Genomic DNA, 21,076 nt, shown 5'->3' with positions numbered 1-21,076 from the left:
CGTGGTCATGACGGAACGGTTCCGTCATGAGCACAGCTCAACCGTGGCTCATGACGGAACCGTTCCGTCATGAGCACCGAAGGGGTTAAGAACCTACTTATAAACATGTTTTTTTTGCTTGATTGTTCTGTTCCTGTGGTGTTTTGTTTAGCACCATCCTTCTATGTATTAACCATGTCATTCTCGCATGTCCTGCATTCGTTGCCTTTACCTTATTTCTGCAAAAAAATGAAGGTACGCTCCAGCCAACAGTTCCTGCCCTCGCAGCTCAAACCACACTCTACCCTGGTGCTTCCAATGCACCGTCTCCCCAGGATGCTCTGAACAAATTCACACAAGCTACTTACCTCACGGTTCGATTTCACCGCTCTCATCGGCCACACGGGTGTACCAGAAAAAAAGTCCCTAGACTGAAAACAAGCATTGGCATAGCCAATAGGTCTCGCCTTTGGGACCTTATAAGTGTTTAGTTATCCAGCACAATATCCTTGGTGCAACAACATCAACTGTTACATGGCTAAACACTTATAAGGTCCCAAAGGCGAGACCTATTGGCTATGCCAATGCTTGTTTCTTTTTCTATGTGTGCTGCATTCTGCAGCACACATAGAAAGAGGAAAAAGCCTCTTGTGATTATTTTTGTACAGAAAGGTTTCCCTTCCTGTACAAAAATAATCATCCCCGCAAGGCAGGCACCCTTGCACCATGGTGCAAGGATGCCTGCGTTGGCGCACGGCAGCCCATTGTGTGCTGGCGCACGGTAAAAGGACAGGAATGCGCCGTATCTTATAGATACGGCGCATTCCTGCCCTTTTCTTCTGTCGTAGGGAAGCGCAGCAGGCCAGCCCTACGGCAAAACCTCATAAATGAGGCCCTAGGAGGAGATAGAAGAGATGAGTTTTCAGTCATGCTTGTCAGTTCAGTGTGATTATGGAGTGCACTCAAGGACATGGAGTGTTTCCGCGTGAAATACTCCAGGATGTGAATGTAGTGTTTCCTGAATGAGTCTGATATTTGACTTGCCAAATTGCTATGCATTAACCATAGGCCAGTTGCTGGTGGAAAGAACCAGCTACATTGTCAAGAAACACTTTTGGTGGTCTCTTGCCTTTCAGATGCTCTTAGGTTAGGAATTAAGGTTTATTTTGTGATCATGCAGAACTAACCCTTTTAGTTTGATAAAGGATTCACCAGTATGTCTCAATTATACATTAGGAACAGCTTCATATACCCAGGATCAGCCTCAAATACACATATACTACTGCAAATACGCATATACAGCCTAAGTGCGGATAACAGATCTCCAAGAGAAAACGCTATACCTTTTGCCCTATGTGACGTCTTACAGTTCCACCTTCTATAGTAAAATATACAAACCTGTGCCCTCTTCTGCACAGCCATCATTAATCTTTCCTACATGCCTCGCAGAAATGACTCTCTTTGATATGCACATATGCAACTACAGCAGGCAACCATGACTGGTAGTGTGAGAATCCCTCAAAATCACTGCAGCGGAAAAGTGATATAAAATGACAAAATTAAACATGACAAACATTTGGGGAGACCAGGGTATCCCGATGGAAAGTTCTGCCATGAAAGACAAGATAATGGTGGAAGGGGTTGGTCCTATGTTTGCTTTTTTTGCAGTAGTAGAAGAGTTATAAATGGAAAATAGTAGAACAGAGTTGAAGATCAGCAGAGGTGGGACACCATCATAACATCTTGATTCAGGCATGGACGAGGGACAAAAAGATTTTGGATGTTGCTTGAGAGATGAAGTGGGGAATTATTTCTCAGCCTTAAGGCGGGCTTAGTTCATGGTAGGAACAAACATCTTGGACAGGATCATTTTTAATTTTAACTTCCAACGGTATTATCAACTACTATTTTACTTGTACTATGTTGGATGGATTCTGACATGGTCAGTAATTTTTATTTAAAGAAGCAAAAGTCAAGGTGTTTTTTGTTTAAGCCAAAAATTCTTGATCTCCAATAGAAGGACAAAAGTTGGTACTTGCCAATATTGTTTACAAGATCCAGGAAGTAAAAACCTTTGAGGCACAGTGGTTTTCTGTAGTAAACATGGTTTTGCTGATAGGATGAGATGGATGGCTAGTGATTATGGTGGCCTGGTAAAAACTATTGTTATTAAATGAGAATTCACACTTGTAATTCTGCAGATCAGCTATGGTGCTGGACTTCCCCTTCTAAGTGATAAGATTCACTTTCCTTCATTTGTCCGTACCAATCCAAGCACTGAGCATGTACCCTACCTACTGGCACAGTTTGTGATCCACTTTGGGTGGACCTGGGTAGGGATCCTGGGCTCATACACTGATTATGGTATGCATGGAATTCAAGAGCTGAAGAAAGAATTTTCAAAAATCAAAGTTTGCATAGCATTCCATGAAACTTTAAGCCCTGAAAATTCCAGAGGAAGAGTTCTGAACACCATTCGCACCATCAAGGAGTCAACTACAAATGTTATCATTGTCTACGCCTTCGCCCCAGAGGTCATCCCAATAATGGAGGAGCTGGTGACTCAAGAGGTGACCGGAAAGACCTGGATTGCCAGTCCTAGTCTGGTGGGATCCCCTCTGTTCTTCAGGCAAGATCTTTGGAGCCTGTTAAATGGAACAATAGGACTAGGAATACATGCAAAAGAAATCCCACTTTTTAAGAAATTCCAGTATCAAAATCATCTTTTCACATCTTCTGGGAATATCTTCGTTAAGCCATTTTGGGAGCAAGTTTTCAGATGCAAGTGGGATGACCATGTTATACAGGAAAAAGGAACTTATGGAAATAGCAGTGAATTAGCGGTCTGCACAGGGTACGAGCAGTTGGAGGCACTACCGAATTCAGTATATGATGGAAACAACCTAAGGTTTAGCTACACTACATACAATGCTGTGTATGTGTTTGCTCATGCAATCCATAACCTACTGACCTATGACATTGAAAACAGAAAAATTTCTGGAAGACAGGATCTGCAGCCTTGGCAGGTAAGGAAAATAATGTTTTCTAAATGTATAGGGGTTTTTAATATTCTATATTTTGTTTTACCAAGATCACATTAAGTAAACTAAATGGCTGGATACCAATTAAAAAATGAAAAATATTTCAAAACCACCTTTCCACTATAAATAATACCAGAGGGAGATATTGGTTGATCAATTAGAGCAGACAAATGGAATAATGTCAAGGGAAAACCAGCGCTTTTCATGAGCACCAGTACAGGATACATTCATTTCTGGTATGCACGGGGAGAGTAAGTGATTTGCCCAGAATCACAGGAAGTTGAGCCGACGCAGAGACTCGAACCTGGTTCCCAGCAGCGAAGTGGGCAGCTCTGTTCATTACGCCCCCCCCACACCCCACACCCCACACCCCTCCATAAACTTTCATGGTTCTGTTTTAGGCAGCGCTAACAGGAGAAATGGACTAGTGCAAGTTGCCTTTTGACAAGAGCCCCAGCACTTATTTTCTTTACAAATGTACCACTGGGGCATACAAGATAAAAATGAGGGTCATGAGCGAAGCTAGTATCACATTTTTAAAAGGTTTAGAGAATTAGCCCACGGATTGCAAATCTAAACAACTGAAATCTAGAACAGCAGACAATACAGGGAATTACAGTAAAAGGAAAAATAGGTCTAAAGAAAGATATTACAGACCTAAAAGAAATCAAAAGCACTTAAATGAGCAAAGACAGGATATTGGATAGGGTAGTAATGAATATTTAGTAAGAAGATAACTGTTATTGCTGAATAAAGAGTGAAAAGCAAGTCGGTGTAAAGATAAAGGGAACCTAAACAGCTTTAGAGAACAAACCCCACTAATATTAAAAGAGTTTATGGAAAGTAATAGGGAAAGGTTGACGAGATATGAACAGAACACGCTCTCAAGAAGTACATGAAATGCAAAAAACATGTCACATACAACACAGTTAATGTGGAAGGCCCCAAGGGATTTAAGAATACACTTTAGGATGGAAAGCTTGAGGGGAAATACAGTTTAGAATAAATTCAATAAGAGTTATTGTGTGCAATCCTTTCAAAGCACACAGGAAGGCAGAAAATATTGACTACAGGAAAGAAGGAGCCTCAGTGTTTTGTAGGAAGACTGAATTAACTGATTAAGGATACTGCACAACAACAAGGGAGTGAATTTGGTCAGTTGAAAACTGAAGACTAGAAGGTTGAGAACACTGACTTGAAGACCAGATGAAAGGAAGTAGAAAATCCCTGAACAAATGGAAGACCAATGGTGACATTAATAGGGGAACGAGGACTCGAAGTTTAACAAAATATGCCTGTAGTAGATAGTTCTTTGTCGAAGGTATGACGGAAACATGCATTTCTCTGTAACGCATGGCATTACTACACGTGTGTTACAACGCGAATGCCATTTCAACGCATAACCTTTGCCACGTGTTTTTTACAACCCATATGCCTTTACCACGCATGTATTTACTATGAATGTCTTCGTAAAAGCATGAATATAAGGATTTATATTTTCCTGTAAAATACTTAAATTTTTGTGGTAAAGGCATGCATGGTAGAGGCATATGCTTGCTACAAAGGTACAGGTAGGTACAAACACTTTTTTGTGTATAGATATTATATATATATATATATATATATATATATATATATACATATATTACCTACTGGCGGTCGCCAGTAGGTAGTTATAGTTAGGACCCTGTTTCCATAGGAAATCCGCAACATTCTATTTGGAATAACTTTGGCCCCGGTCGACGAATCCTCGCGAAATTTTCAAAATAGGTGGGGCGCTCCGCTCCGCTCCTACCCTGAAAGTCTCGGGGGGATTCGTCAAGCAGGGGCCGAGAAAAAAGGGGGTCCCAAAACGCGTTTTCCCCATGCATTTTTCCATAGGACCTTTAGACACAGCTACAGCCCGAACGGCTGAACAGAATTACTTGAAATTTGGCAGAGAGGTAGCCATAAGGTCAAGGAAGTGCCTTTTGCAGGTCTGGTGTAAATCTGTTCAGTATTTCCTGAGAAAATAGCATTTAAAAGCATATATATATGTGGGCGGAGCCTAACCACACATCTCATCCTGAGATCTGATTGGCTGTCAGCACTTCATCCAAGAAGTGTTGGCAGCCATCTTGGGACCAATATACATGATCGCACCTCATTAAAAAGCATTGCAGTTAATAGAAGGTTTTAAGACTTTAGTTACATTATAAATCATTTGTTGATGGTACCATACTCATTTTAGGAATTGTGGTATGTTCTAAGGTGATTTCACCATGTGAAAAAGCCTTCTGCTGGGATATCATGATTGAGAGAAAAATATTTTCTCATGCTTTTCCCACAGAGGTTTGGAAGGTGATCTATAGGCTAAACTGAGAGCTTATTTTCTGTAAATTCACATTATCTTTCTCAGTCATGTGAGAATGAAGTCTGACATTCTCAGTAAAACATGTACATCCAACAAGGGCAGAGACTGTCAGTTGATTCCTTTGTGTTCTACTGCAGCTTCCCAGAGTGTTCCAAAGAACTACTAGAGCGCTAACAGTCCTACTTATGATAAACGTATGGCACACCTGAAGCCATCTTGCTTGGATTAAAGTGGTAACTCTTAAAACATTTAATTTAAAAAGGAACAAAATGAGGGGGTTCATTTTTCCATAAAAAGTATGATTAGTGCTGCAGAAAGAAAAATTAGGGCACATTTTGAGTGACTTCTCAAATCCTCTTCTATTTCATTAAAAAATTCTGACATGCAGACTGAAACATGCACTTTCAATACCAGCAGCAGTTTTCCCTGGTGAGCAGTAGCTTTACTACAGTGATCTAATGAGCAAAAAGAGTGCTAACATTCTGAATTTATGGAAAATGTGTGACACATCTGAATGCCTTCTTGATGGAATCAAAGTAAAAAACTGAAAGTATTTCCTACTGAGGAGACTGCAGTAAATGAGGAAATTAGGAAACTTCATAACAAATCTCCCAAGATGGCCACCGGAGACAAAAGAGCCCAAATGTAGCCCAAAATCACCCAGATGTAGCCCAAATATAGCCCAATGACAGAAGTGTGCAAAACACTTATTATTTTGTGTTTTTGCAGTGTTATATAGTGCAGACTTGTCAGGTATTGGAGTGCTTTACATGAGCATTGGTTACATCACACAAGAACAAATTCATTTTGGTTGTAGACATGGGGAGACTAAGTGATTTAACCAGAATCACAGAATGTCGAGCTGAAGCAGAAACTCCAACCTGGTTCCCCAGTTGCTAAGTCTGCAGTTCTGGAAGTAACACCACATCCTCTCCCCTAAGTGCAACATTTAATCAAGTGGTCAACTGGATAAAAAAACATAAAGATAACAAATAATTTAAAAGTGCTTTGTCGCTATTTGAAAACTCAGAAAATATGTCCTTATTTTAGTCTTTTAGAGCACTAACCATAATTTTGATGCCAATAAGACCCTCTCATATATGTAATTTCTAAAGGAAATGCTCTAGGTATTACAGTTTTGATTACATCAAGATGATGTCAGGCGTTCCACACTTTTGTAATAAATATAGAATGTTAGCAATCTAGTTGTTCATTAGGATACTGTTGAGAGGCAGAGGCCAGGGGCACGGACTCTGAAAATTGAAGGCAGGTAGGAGTGTGCAAAGGCAACAATTTAACCACACTGAGCAGGCAGGAAGGGCCGTGGAAGCACAACAGACTATGGAGGGCAGTGGAAAGGGGGGCAGGGGCAACAAACCAACAATACAGGACTTGCAAGAGAGGCTGTTGGAGGGAAGATCTATTACGGGTCAAGGAAGCTAGGGGCGGTCCCCAGATCCCCGGGAGCCACCACAGAACTGAGCAGGAGAGTGAGTCAGGGACAAAAGGGGCACCTTAATTTGAGCCGGGGTGCCTAGGAACGCTTGCTCCAAAAATGAAGAAAACAGACATATGAGACATGGAATTGGAGGCAGAATACAATGGCAGTTTAATGAGAAGATGCAACTTCAAAGAAACCGCAGAATAGAGACATAAAGTACAAAATACAGAATCCCGATAATCATACAGCTGTCATAATATTCTCTGTATCTCAATTAATGTACTGACAGAGAGAGAGAGAAAACACATCTATAAATGCATCATGAGAAACAAGTTACACCAAGGAAAATGTTTCCTAGGAACACTCACGTTTACTCTTAGAGCAAGCATTCCTGCAATTACAATACAAAATCTTTTAAATGCAAAAGTAAAGAGAACAATGGTTAAACATAACATGACATTTCATATAGGTAAAATAGAATAAGATACTTCAAGCAAAGCAGAGCAAGACATTTTAAGCAAAGGAAGACAAGAGCTCCCAGCTCTTGGGGAAAACCTGCACTGCCTGTTAACCTACATACAGACGGCGAGGTAGTCCGTCGATATCTGTGGGTGCTCCCTTTTTATATCATTTTGTGGGCTCCTTTGCACGCTACATCTACCTACGTATGCTACCCAAAAGCTTTGTCTGCAGATTTTACCAGACATTTCGTCATTTACCCACTTAATGCTGACAATGGACTGGGTGAAAAGGTCAGTCTCTCAGGCCAATCGCTTATCGTAAGTTCCATAGAGCAAGCAGAAAATAATGGGTATTGTACGGGAATTCAATATATTCATGTATAAAATCTCCTCAGTTCTCCTAACTTGACGCTCTGCGGTTGCCACTTCCTTAAAAGCGGGAAACCTGCCCAGGAAGCAAGTACCAGTCCAGGATGCAGCCTACTGTATGTCGACAGCTTCAGGGGGATGTTGAACTTTGATACCGAGCACGGAGCACTCGGGTAGGGTGGGGGCTACTAGTTTGGATCAGAAGGCCTCGCAGACCTGCCTTCAGACTGCTATACACTAAAATTGCAGAGCTATGGTCAATTTAACAAAGAGGCCTACATATTGAACAGAAGGGCCTACACAGGGGTTTTATGCTGGCTGAGTGGTAAGGATGTCTCAGGATAATTATATAGCAACACAGGACCCGCTGGTCAATTTAATACGGCCTACAAATGCAGCTGGCAGGGCAAGGACAAGGGTCTCATACTTCAGGTGTGGACAGAACGGGCCAGGGGCCCCCTGTGATACAAAATCTACCCTCCTTCAAGGCTGTGGCAATGTAATAGACCATTGTGGGCAGAAGGAAGAGGCAATGGTAGTACAACCATACATGCCAACAGACCCGATTCAGCCAGGAAACGTCCAATGTTTTTAAGCTCAAATGGGCTTTATTTGATCTGTCTCCTGTCTACAATATCCTCTTTTTCAATGTAACTCAAAGGGGAAAATCAATACCCCAGTTTTTTTTCAAAATCTCCCTCTTACCAAGTTCAAAATGTTCGCAAGTATGGTACATTGGATCATGGAAGGAAATGGGATAGGGACATGGACTTGGATAACAGAGGACAGGAGGGACATGGAGAGGTGCACCAAACTGACCCTGCAGGGCAGGCATCAGGGTTTGCAGCAGCACAATACACCACACAGGGCATGCAGGACGGGAGTGCAGCACAACAATCCATAGAAATCAAGAGGGAGGGGACAGGACCATGCACATGGACAACAGAGAACAGAGGGGCAAGAGGCAATGGTAGCTAGCTGACCATAATGGACAGACAGGAGAGAAAGCTGCAGCATAACAGACCATAAAGGGCAGGAGGGACGGATCAGGGGCATTACAATGGAACAGACAAGCCAGGAGGGAGGGAGTAGGGCTGGGGGCAAGGGGGCAGGGCAGGAGCAGCAAGATAGCCATGGAGGTCAGGCAGGATGGGCACTAGAAGCAAGACACACCATGAAGAGCAACAGTGAGACTGTGATGGCATACACACAGACCATGGAGGGAAGGTGGGAGGGGGTCAGGGGCAGCTAACTGACCACACAGGGAAGGTGGGAGGGGCCATGGCAGCACAGAAGACCATGCATGGCAAGTGGGAGGGTTAGTGGCAGCACAATGGCTATGATGGGCAAGAAGGAGGGTGGAGGGGCATGCACAAAGGACGATGGAGGATAGAAGGGAGGGTCAGGACCTGTGCACAGACAAGAAAGTTCAGGTGAAGGGACCTCACAACAGACCACACGGGGCAGGCAGGAGGAGCAGTTGCAGCACAACAGACCAGGGAGGGCAGAAGGGTGTGGCAGTACAATGGACCATGTAGGACAGGAGGAAGAGGATAGGGGCATGGCATGTGGACAGGCAGGGTGGAGGTGGCAGGGACAGGTTACAGTCATCTGACAATGCTAGGCAGGTGGGAGGGGAGTGGCAGCTCAACAGAACACTCAGAGTAGATAGGAGTGGCAGGTCCATGGGACATGGTGGGCAAAAAGGATGGAGCAGGGGCATGCACAAAGACATCGGAGGGCAGGGGGAAGGAGAATAGGGGCAGCAAGCTAAGCACAGAGTTTAAGCAGGAGGTCAATGATGGGGCATAGAATTGGGCAATGGAGGGCAGGAGGAGTGGACTGGTACATCATACTAAATTGAGGGCAGTGGCAGCACATCAGACCATGCATGGCAGGAGGGAGGAGGCTAGTCCATGGATTCACACAACAGAGGATAGGGAGGAAGGGGATGGGGCAGCAAGCTAACTGTTCAGAGAAGGCGGGTATTAGGAACTTTATTGTTTTTAAAACATTGTGTCTGTGCGAACTACTTAAAATATGAACAAGTATGCAGCATAATCTCACTTTTATTCAGGAAGAAGAGGACGTTTGTGACTGTGACTCCGGGCTCACTTGGCAGAAACACCCCCTGACCCTCCACCCCCTATCGCAAAATGTAATGCCCGTGAAAAGGGTAGGTGAACACAGTGTTATATAGAACATAGTCCTGAGAGCACGATTGTAAATGAAAACTAGATATAGTGTATGGTATAAACTATGCACCAAAAAGTGTGATATAAGATGAACCGGGCGTGAAATATAATATGCAATACATTGTGCGCAATGACAGATTCATTGGAGAGCGCGAGATAGCACAGGCACTAGCGCGTGCTATGCGATATGCGCCTTGGAGTGTAATATGCACAGGGCAGTGTTGTATAACCTAACTAGTCTCTAAAGTTGTAATATAAAATATGTGCTGGGGAGTGTAACGTTGCATATGCACTGTGACAAAGATATGGATCCCAGATTGTAATATGTATGGCATAGCACTGTGCGTTATAACATAGGCATCGAGAAAGGCACGTTAGATGGGGCAATATAACCCGTGCGAAGACAAGTGTGGCATGACATATTCACGGGGTGGTGTTACAGTGCACATGGGCTAGAGAGTGTCATAGCATATGCACTAGCTAGTGGAATACAACACAGAGGTGTGTGGCACTCGGCAGGCAATGGTGGGTGTAACACAGCATTGGGCTCTGTCAGGAGCACGCTGTGACTCTCAAGTGATGTTCGTCCCCTTTCCAGAGAGTAAAATAAAAAGTATTACACATCCGGCAGTGGATGTGTGTTTTATTAACCGTGAGGGGGGTTTCTTGCATAGTTTTGGTCGAATTTTTGTCGAATCCCCTTTGAATGGCTTGGTGTGCATGTGTATTAAATGTGCCCGTCAATAGCTACCCATGTTTGTATAAATAAACGACAAGGGTGTCTACCAGGATTAGGCACGGTAGGGCATCAGACATGTCAGAGCTTCACTAGTGGTGTAAATACATTCCACGTGGATTCATTGCATGCATAGTCTCCTTTTAATGAATATCACGCAAATCGTCATGGTGATAGGTACGTACGGTTTGTCCAGCATGTCCTAGGTGTGTCTATAAATATATATTTTTTTAAAATAATAAAAAACAGTGGCCGGCCCTGGGGATTGGGGTCAAAAAAATATAATTAGGAGACTGGCCCTGGGGGATGGGGTCATCAGGGCCAATAAATTAGAATAAGAAGGGGAACCAAACAGCCCCCCTTCTTAAAAAACTAAAATAAATAAAAGACTGGCATCGTGCCGGAGGCCATGCCCCCTCCGTGCAGCACTCTGCAAACGCGCCCCCAACAGGCATCTCCAGTATGCGCCAGGGAGCTGCGCTGCAGCCAGGTGTTCTGAGGCCAAGCCCCTTTTTACACCTCTCTGCAACGCAGCTCTGTGGCGCTTCATGGAGGTACCCAGTGGTCTAGTTTGACCCTAGGGACCCTTAGGATTCAGGGGGACTTAATCTCTCAACTTAGAACAGCCACAGGGCGCGTTTACACAGTGGTGAAGGGAGGGGACGGGGCCTGAGGTGACGTGTGCAAACACGCACTATGGCATGTTTTAAATTGGGGATATAATTTCTCTTCAATACTGAGGGCCCCTGGGGGCTAACTAGCCCACCAAGTGCTTCCAGTAAGCGCCACTGAGCTGCATTGCAGAGAGGTGGTCCAGGCCGTGCCACTTTTTACACCTCTCTGCAACGCAGCTCTGTGGCACTTACTGGAGGTACCTAGTGGGCTAGTTGGACCCTAGGGACCCTCAGGATTCAAATGAACTTAATCTCCCAACTAAAAATGGACACAGGGCGTGTTTACACAGTGGTGAAGGGAGGGGACGGGGCCTGAGTTAACGTGTGCAAAAACGCCCTGTGGCCTGTTTTAAGAGGTAGTTTTAATCCCCATGCCCTATTATACACTAGGGGCTTACAGAGGAGGTCATGCTAATCACAGGGGGACCCCAACGCATAATGTTCCCTAGTGTATGTAGGTGTTTTCACTGTATTCTAAGTGTCTTTTAACATAGCACTGGCTCTAGGACTGGTTAGTCAGACTCAGTTACCACCAGTATCCGTCTGAAAAAGTTGAGGGTACAGGATGATTTTGCAACAAGGCTTCTTTCTGCTCTTCTTTTTGTTCTTTCTGCACGGTATCCTTCTTCCTGCACTTATCTTCGTATTTGAGGACTTCTGTTGCTTCTTTCTGCACTTCTTTTGTTTCTTTCTGTGCATTTTTTCTTCTTTCTTCACATGTCCTATCTCTGTAGGCATAGTTAGAAATTAGCATTTAAAAAACCTTTGAAATTCACAGAAAAAACCATAGGTTTCAGGCACGTTATAGTTAGGAATCAGCATTTAAAAAACCTCAGAAATTCACTGAAAAAACCATAGGTTTCAGGGGTGTTATAGTTAGCTGGACTTTTCACTTGTACAAAACCATTGAAATTCCCCCGTTATAGTTAGTTCAGCTAACTATAACTCGCGCGCCCGCAATGCACTGCTGATGACGTCACATATTACATCACTCATGACATGGTCAGTGACATCACTCATGACATCACTGATGACATCTCAAATGACCTCACTGATGACATCACTGATGACATCATCCTTGTGATAGAGTGGCAGACCTCCTCTCACCCTAATATAACCTTTGATACACACATTCAAAAATAGAGACTAAAATTTTCAAAACAATGGACATACCAATACCAGTTACAACAACCTCTTCAGTAATTCTAAGATCCACATACACATCCACTCATTCACCAACAGTCCTATACAGTCACTCATACATGTACTCACTCATCATATGTGCTCATACACCTATACATCCTGTTACACAATGCCATTCATCCATAGAGTTACTCACACACATAGTCACTCATGCTAATAAAGAATCAAACATACATTTACTTGCATATACAGTTATACACACACCACCATACTTACTTCTACGGAAACTTACACATACTTAGTCTTTTAAACAATCACTAATAGAAACACATACTTATTCATACAGGAACTCTTTCAATCTCTCACTCTCACATATACTCACATATATACACTAATAGTCACATATACTAGTTTAAAACATATGTAGTTACTCATAAAGACACTATTGAGACAGTCATTCACTCACTAACACACCCATACACACACTCATCCACCCATACAGTCCTGCACACATGCTGTGTTCAACACATACAAACAGTGAGTCACTCATTCATGCACCTATGCACTACGTAATACCCCCCACCGAACCATGCAGACACTCAGACTGATACTCAAAAAACCAATTAATAACCTATATAGACACCCATGTAGCTACTCACCAACCCATGCAGCCACTTATACACAAAGTGAGAGACTGATACAGATATTTACATATTTAAACATTACTCACTAAGCCATGTATTCACTATGATACACTTAATCAGTCAGTTACACAATCAATTTTTCAAAAACAAATCATCCATTTAGACACTTATATACCCATTTATTCTTCCATCGACCTTGAGATATACATATATAAAACATATTTAATTTTCAGAAAAACACACATTCACTGGATGATGTCATCAGTGATGTCATCAGTGATGTCATTTGAGATGTCATCAGTGATGTCATGAGTGATGTCACTGACCATGTCATGAGTGATGTAATATGTGACGTCATCAGCAGTGCATTGCGGGCGCGCGAGTTATAGTTAGCTGAACTAACTATAACGGGGGAATTTCAATGGTTTTGTACAAGTGAAAAGTCCAGCTAACTATAACACCCCTGAAACCTATGGTTTTTTCAGTGAATTTCTGAGGTTTTTTAAATGCTGATTCCTAACTATAACGTGCCTGAAACCTATGGTTTTTTCTGTGAATATATATATATATATATTCACTGAAAAAACCATAGGTTTCACACATGTTATAGTTAGCTGGAAATTTTACTGATAAAAAACCAATGAAATTCCCCCGTTATAGTTACTGTAGGCAACTATAACTCACGCGACCGTAATCCTCTGCTGATGCTAATACTGTATTTAGACACTTATTTGCCCATGTCTTCTTCCATTAAATTTTAGCTATACATATATTACAAATTTTTTTTTTCATAAAGACACATATGTCATCAGCACAGGATTACGGTCGCGTGAGTTATAGTTGCCTACAGTAAATATAATGGGGGAATTTCATTGGTTTTTTATCAGTAAAATTTCCAGCTAACTATAACATGTGTGAAACCTATGGTTTTTTCAGTGAATATATATATATATATTATCTACTGGCTGTTTCCATAGGAAATCCGCAACATTCTATTTGGAATAACTTTGGCGCCGATTGACGAATCCTCGCAAAATTCTCAAAATAGGTGGGGCGCTACACTCCGCTCCTACCCTGAAAGTCTCGGGGGGATTCGTCAAGCGGGGGCTGAGAAAAAGGGGGGTCCCAAAACACGTTTTCCCCATGCATTTTTCCATAGGACCTTTAGTCCGAGCTACAGCCCGAACGGCTGAACAGAATTACTTGAAATTTGGCAGAGAGGTAGCCCTCAGGTCAGGGATGTGCCTTTTGAAGGTCTTGTGTAAATCTGTTCAGTATTTCCTGAGAAAATAGCATTTAAATCAATATATATATCTATGGGCGCGCTCCGAGCGCGTACTGTAAGCTTACCGTACGCGCACGCTGCCGTGCGCGAGCGGTATTCTGATTGGTTGTTAGATCTCAGTAAACATTCAAATCGGTCGAAACCAGGAAGTGTCGGCCGCCATTTTGTCTCTCGCAGTCTGAGGGGGTGAAAAACAAAGGTGGATAACGTGAAAAGGGGGCAGGCTGGACAGTTCCTGACCCCCTAGCCTTTGTCAGGGGGTCCCAGAAGGACCCCCAAGGGCAAAAAATTAATTTACATTTTTTTTTCAAAAAATCGCCGAATGCGCGCAGCGTACGCGCACGGCGTAAAAGGAGAAATTCCGCGAGGAAGAATTCCGCGAACTTCGCGTAATTACGCGTACCGTGCGCGCACGGCAAAAACATTTTTTCAAAAAGGAAAGCTTAAAAAAAAATAAAAAAAATTGTGAGGTAAGGTTGGCTCTTAAAAGAGCCGTTGGGTTAATACAGGGATGGAGGAAAGAAAGAATGGGAATATTATGAGTGTCTACAAACGTGCTGGTCTATCTTATTGTTAATAAGGGAAACACTGGTCTCCCCAAAAACAATAAGACCACAACACCTTGTACACCTCATTGCAACCCTCCCAAATCGAGGGTTAACGTCCAGAGGAGCAGAAGAAGGTGATGTTCCCACCTCAGAGGAAGGGCTCAGCTGAGCTGCCGATGATGTACTCGGCTGAGCTTCTGAGGTTGGGCTCTGGTGACTTACTGAAGAGTTTTCTCCAGTATGTCGAGCAAAGGTCCTGGGATGTCTATCCCTAAGGAGTCTCATCATAGAGTGATTTCCAAAGGAATACTTCTTCCTTGGATTTCCTCTGGATAAAACACGGTCACAAAGTGTGCAAGTGACCAATGGAGCATTGACCTTTTTCTCCCCCTCTGGAAAAGTAAAATACTCCCATACAAAAGAATTCTTCTGTTTCCTCCTTCTCTGGATGATGGTGGTGCTGCTAGCCTCACTCTCAGAAGAGGTCTGCTGTTCTGCCATTGTATCTCAATGTCAATTCAGCTCCTTCTCCTAGGGGATCTCAAGCAGTAATGAGGGGAATGGGTGTGGTGTGGGAAGTTTCTGGAACTGAAAGTAGTTTCAACCAATGAAAAGTGTTCTTTGTGGATCACATGACCTACCGTGCGCGCTCCGTAAGCTTACGGTACGCGCTCGGAAACAAGCACGCATGCGCGAACGTGACGCTTACGGAGCGCTTACGGAGCGCGTACGTAAGACGCACTCGCGCATGCGCATTACACGCCCCTGCGTAACCGCGACGTTGCTTCCGCGTGTACGCGTACACCACGTACGTATCACGTAAGCGCGCTGTACTTATGACGTGCGGAGCGCGTAGCGTCAGCTTACCGTACGCGCATCGTATCACGTAAGCGCACCGTACGCGCACGGAAAAAAATGCATAAAAAAAATAATAACCATTCCATAATGCAGGATATAGTACATATATTATTTTATACATAGGTTTACCAAAAATCTCAAAAAAAAATTTGCATTTAAAAAACCGTACAAATTCACTGAAAAAACCATAGGTTTCACACACGTTATAGTTAGGAATTAGCATTTAAAAAACCTTGCAAATTCACTGAAAAAACCATAGGTTTCACACATGTTATAGTTAGCTGGACATTTCACTCATAAAAAACCAATGAAATTCCCCCGTTATAGTTAGTGCAGGCAACTATAACTCACGCGACCGCAATCCTCTGCTGATGATGTCAGATATTACATCACTGATGACATATGTGTCTTTATGAAAAATAAATATTTGTAATATATGTATAGCTAAAGATTAATGGAAGAAGACATGGGTAAATAAATGTCTAAATACAGTGATGTAATATCTGACGTCATCAGCAGAGGATTGCGGTCGCGTGAGTTATAGTTGCCTGCACTAACTATAACGGGGGAATTTCATTGGTTTTTTATGAGTGAAATGTCTAGCTAACTATAACATGTGTGAAACCTATGGTTTTTTCAGTGAATATATATATATATATTCACTTAAAAAACCATAGGTTTCACACATGTTATAGTTAGCTGTACATTTCACTCGTAAAAAACCAATGAAATTCCACGTTATAGTTAGATCAGGTAACTATAACTTGCGCGCCCACAATAAACTGCTGATGACGTCACATATTACATCACTCATGACATGGTCAGTGACATCACTCATGACATCAATGATGACATCTGAAATTACACATTGTGGATTGCGGTCGCGCAAGTTATAGTTACCTGATCTAACTATAACGTGGAATTTCATTGGTTTTTTACGAGTGAAATGTACAGCTAACTATAACATGTGTGAAACCTCTGGTTTTTTAAGTGAATTTGCAAGGTTTTGTAAATGATAATTCCTAACTATAACGTGTGTGAAACCTATGGTTTTTTCAGTGAATTTGTACGGTTTTTTAAATGCTAAGTTATGTATTTATTTTTTATTTTTTTTCTGGTTTTTCACTGTGCGCACAACCTGCGCGCACGGTGCGCTTCGCGCACGGTGCGCGCGCTGTGGGCGCTCGGTGCGCTACTCGCACCGAGCACCCACGTTGCGCAGTCCATGCCGTGCGCGCCTCGCCTTTTTCTACACAGTAACATTTGTATTTTTCTCCCTTGTGGGTCCTTTAATTTATTTAATAAATGTGATTGTTACTTTTTTTTTTTTTTTTTTTTTTTTTCCCGTGCGCGTACGGTAAGCTTACCGTACGCGCACTCCTCGATTTTTTTTTTAAATTATTAAATGTATTTTTCGTACTTTTGGGTCCTTCTTGGACCCCCTGACAAACACTAGGGGGTCTGCAACTCTCTTTGTTGCCCCCTTTTCACGTTCCCCACCTTTGTTTCTCAGTGCGAGAGACAGAAAATGGCGGCCGACACTTCCTGATTTCGACCGATTCGAATGTTTACAGTCATGTAACCACCAATCAGAATTGAGCTCGCGCACGGCACCGTACGCGTACGGTAAGCTTACGGTAAGCGCACGGAGCGCGCTTACAGATATATATATTGATTTAAATGCTATTTTCTCAGGACCTACTGAACAGATTTACACCAGACCTACAAAAGGCATATCCTTGACCTGAGGACTACCTCTCTGCCAAATTTCAAGTAATTCTGTTCAGGCGTTCGGGCTGTAGCTCGGACTAAAGGTCCTATGGGAAAATGCATGGGGAAAACGTGTTTTGGGAACCCCCTTTTTTCTCAGCCCCCGCTTGACGAATCCCCCCGAGACTTTCAGGGTAGGAGCGGAGCGCCCCATTAGTTTTGAAAATTTCGCGAGGATTCGTCGACCGGCGCCAAAGTTATTCCAAATAGAATGTTGCGGATTTCCTATGGAAACACAGTCCTAACTATAACTATCTACTGGCGACCGCCAGTAGATAATATATATATATATATATATATATATATATATATCAAGGAATGTCGCCAAGAATGCTCCTGCACACCAACAATCACACGGAGAGCAGGAACAGACGAACGCTGACCCAGGATGCAAGTGAGTAATTTTTATTTTTGTCTTACAGCAATGCCTGCATGACGCGTTTCAGCCTACAAGAGGCCTTGATCACATGACGCCGAGGCTGAGCAGGTTTAATTTAAAGTGCAAGTGCAAATGAGGAAAGTGCAATGATTGGCTGGCGCATGGATAGCACAATAGACATGGAAGAGATATATGCAAAAATACATTTACAGACGGTAAAATACGTCAATGCATAGAAAATCAACATCAGACTAACAAGCATATATAGACAGTTGGTTAAAATAATCCTTAAAAACAGAGAAAACACAAATATTGAGTGCAATCTAATATTAAGGTAAAACCAACAGGCGGTAACAGTTCAAAAATCGTTCATGTTGTAAAAATGATGAACACCTGCTTGTGCAACATTGGACTAAGTTGTGCAAAATAAGCAATTATTGCAAATAATACCCAAGTGGGTAGAGTCCACATAATGTTGGTAGTCAGTGAGCATATAAGAAAAAAGATCATCCTAAATGGATACTGCCATGACTGTATTAGTATGCCAATCAAAATGGTATGTAGAGTGCAAAGTGCACAAGTAGTGCTACAATAAAAAAATGTTTTCTTTTTGTATATTTAAAAAATAGTGATATAAAATTCCTGAATCATAAAAAGATGTGGAGGCTGATCATCGAAAAACAGTAGAGAACATCTTGAGAATTGATGAAAAAACATGGTTTAAAGACAGGTGAAAATATCTTCACTATCATTAAGGCCCGAAGGGGTCTTAGTATCCAATTCAAGGATATAGCGTGTCTCTAGTGCACGCAGTAGGGCCTCGCGATTCCCTCCCCGTCTCAACGGGGGCACTGAATCAATGACATAAAACCTGAGGAGTTCACTTTTGTTATCATGGCACTCCTTAAAATGGCGTGCAACAGGGTTCGTGGAATCACTGCCGTTAATAGCACATATGTGCTGGAGTATCCGCTTGTGGACCTGCAACTTGGTGCTACCAACGTATTGCAAGCCACACGGACACTCCAGCACATACACTGCAAATTCAGTCTTGCAGGTAAGAAATTTAGTGATGGGGCGAGGAGTGTCACAAAATGAAGTACGAAATTCCATTTTACTGGCCCCATGCCTACAAGCTTTGCAGCTAGAGCAGCGCTTGAAACCCTTGCTCACCTGTAGCCATGTTTTGGTGGAGACAATTTCAGGACTGGACTTGACTAACGCATCATTCATTGAACGAGCTTTCCTGAATGTAATGACCGGACTAACTGACATCAGGTCCCCAATGACAGGGCCATTACAAACAAGGCTCCAATTTTTCTTGAATATTTTGCGTAAGGCCTGATGCTGACGATTGTAGGTTACAATCAATCTAATCGGTTGCTTGTTTTGTGTCAAAGTGTCGCTAGGTACTGACTTCTTTAGGACCTCACTTCTAGAGATACAATTAGCTTTCAGGACTGCACTGTCAATCATAGCGGCAGTGTAACCTCTCAACAGGAACCGTGCTTTGCTGGCTTGTTGGGCTTTGGCACACTCCAACTCAGTGCGGCAAATGCGTCTAATACGCAGCATCTCCCCGTAGGGTATGCTGCGTATGAGGTGTGCCGGATGGTGACTAGTGGCATGCAACACTGTGTTGCCCGCAGTGGGTTTCCTGAAAAGTCGTGTTACTAAATGGTCATTTCTGACAACGATCTCTACATCTAGGAAGCACACAGATTCCTGACTTATGTTGGACGTGAAGTGGAGGTTAAGTGTGTTGATGTTAAGTGAATTGATGAAATCAAGGGCTGCCTGTTTAGTACCTTGCCATATCAAAAAAATGTCATCGATATAGCGGAGCCATACAATCACATGTTTGGAAAAAGTGTCATGGTGTTGGCCAAAGAGGACCTGTTCCTCCCAGCAGCCCATATGCAAACAGGCATAGCTGGGAGAAAAACAGCCCCCCATGGCCACACCTCTGACCTGTTGAAAATACTGGTTACCAAACATAAAAAAGTTGTTATACAGGCAAAACGAAATCATATCTAGTAACATCTTGGTTTGATTGGCTAACATAATGGGTCTGTTCCCCAGATAGTGTGCAATTGCTTTCAAGCCATCAGAATGATGAATGCTGGTGTATAGAGCTGTTACATCAAGTGTTATCAGCCAAAATTTAGAGTCCCAGGTCGTGTCTGCAATTTTTCTTAGAAAATCGCCTGTGTCCTGAACAAACGATGGTAAAGTTCTGACATGTTCCTGCAAGAAATTGTCAATATATACAGACGTATTTTCCAATAGACCCCCACTGGCTGAGATAATAGGCCTACCTGGAGGCTTAACAGGGTCCTTGTGCACTTTCGGGATGAAATAGATCACCGGGGTGACTGGGTGTTCATTCTTAAGAAACTTAAGTTCATCCTGACTCAGTAGACCAGTGCTTCTCCAGGCGACCAGACGAGAATAGAAATCGTTTTGTGCTTTTCTCATTGCAGCTGCTTCACACCGTTTGTAACACAGAGGATCATTGAGCTGAATGTGGGCTTCCTCTAGATAGAGTTCACGAGGCCAAAGCACCACATTACCGCCTTTATCTGATTGGCGGATAATGATGTTGTCATTTGCCTGCAGTTTTTTGACCAACTGGATGTAACAGCTGTTCTGCGCGGTGTGTTGAATTTTTTCACGTAACGTAGATGTGTACAATTTTTTAATGCCAACTATGGACAGTTCGTGAAAAATATCTAGATTGTCATGCAGCATCAAGGGAGTATAGGTTGATTTGGACTTGAATTTCGTAAGGCTATACACGTTGGGAATCAATTCTTCATTCATATGGCTAGAACTAGTGTCCTCATTATGTAGATGATGTAGATCTTGCAGTAGTTGAAGGTCACTAACACACAGTCCATGCAGTTTTGCGACAGTAGGTGGAGGTTGAGGTCGTGGAGCTGAAGGATTAAGCCGGAAGTACTTTTGCAATTTCAGCTTGCGGATGAATTTGTAGAGATCAATCCGTGTTCTAGAATAGCTGAAATTGCTAGCTGGACTGTAAGAAAGGCCCAAATGGAGAATTTTGATCTCAGCTTGGCTCAGTTGGATATCTGAAAGATTAAGAACAGATACAGAGCCACTTTGTACATCTTCCATATGTTGCCCATCTACTGTTTGTTCCATCTTCTGTTGTACTTTCTTTTTGGCTTGACGCTTGG

General features: G+C 42.7%; 1 protein-coding gene across 1 annotated transcript in view; it reads left to right on the top strand.

Annotated features, from left to right (window-relative positions):
* LOC146855860 (vomeronasal type-2 receptor 26-like) overlaps positions 1–21,076 on the top strand; it is a 500,093-nt gene that overhangs the window by 161,082 nt on the left and 317,935 nt on the right. Inside the window, exon 2 of the mRNA XM_085651181.1 lies at positions 2,181–3,005. Coding sequence (XP_085507307.1) covers positions 2,181–3,005 — 825 coding nt within the window. The remainder of the gene's footprint in view (positions 1–2,180; positions 3,006–21,076) is intronic.

This window comes from Triturus cristatus, chromosome 4_1 (genome assembly GCF_964204655.1).
Source record: "Triturus cristatus chromosome 4_1, aTriCri1.1, whole genome shotgun sequence".
NCBI lineage: Eukaryota > Metazoa > Chordata > Amphibia > Caudata > Salamandridae > Triturus > Triturus cristatus.
This window is presented reverse-complemented; position numbering and strand designations above follow the sequence as displayed.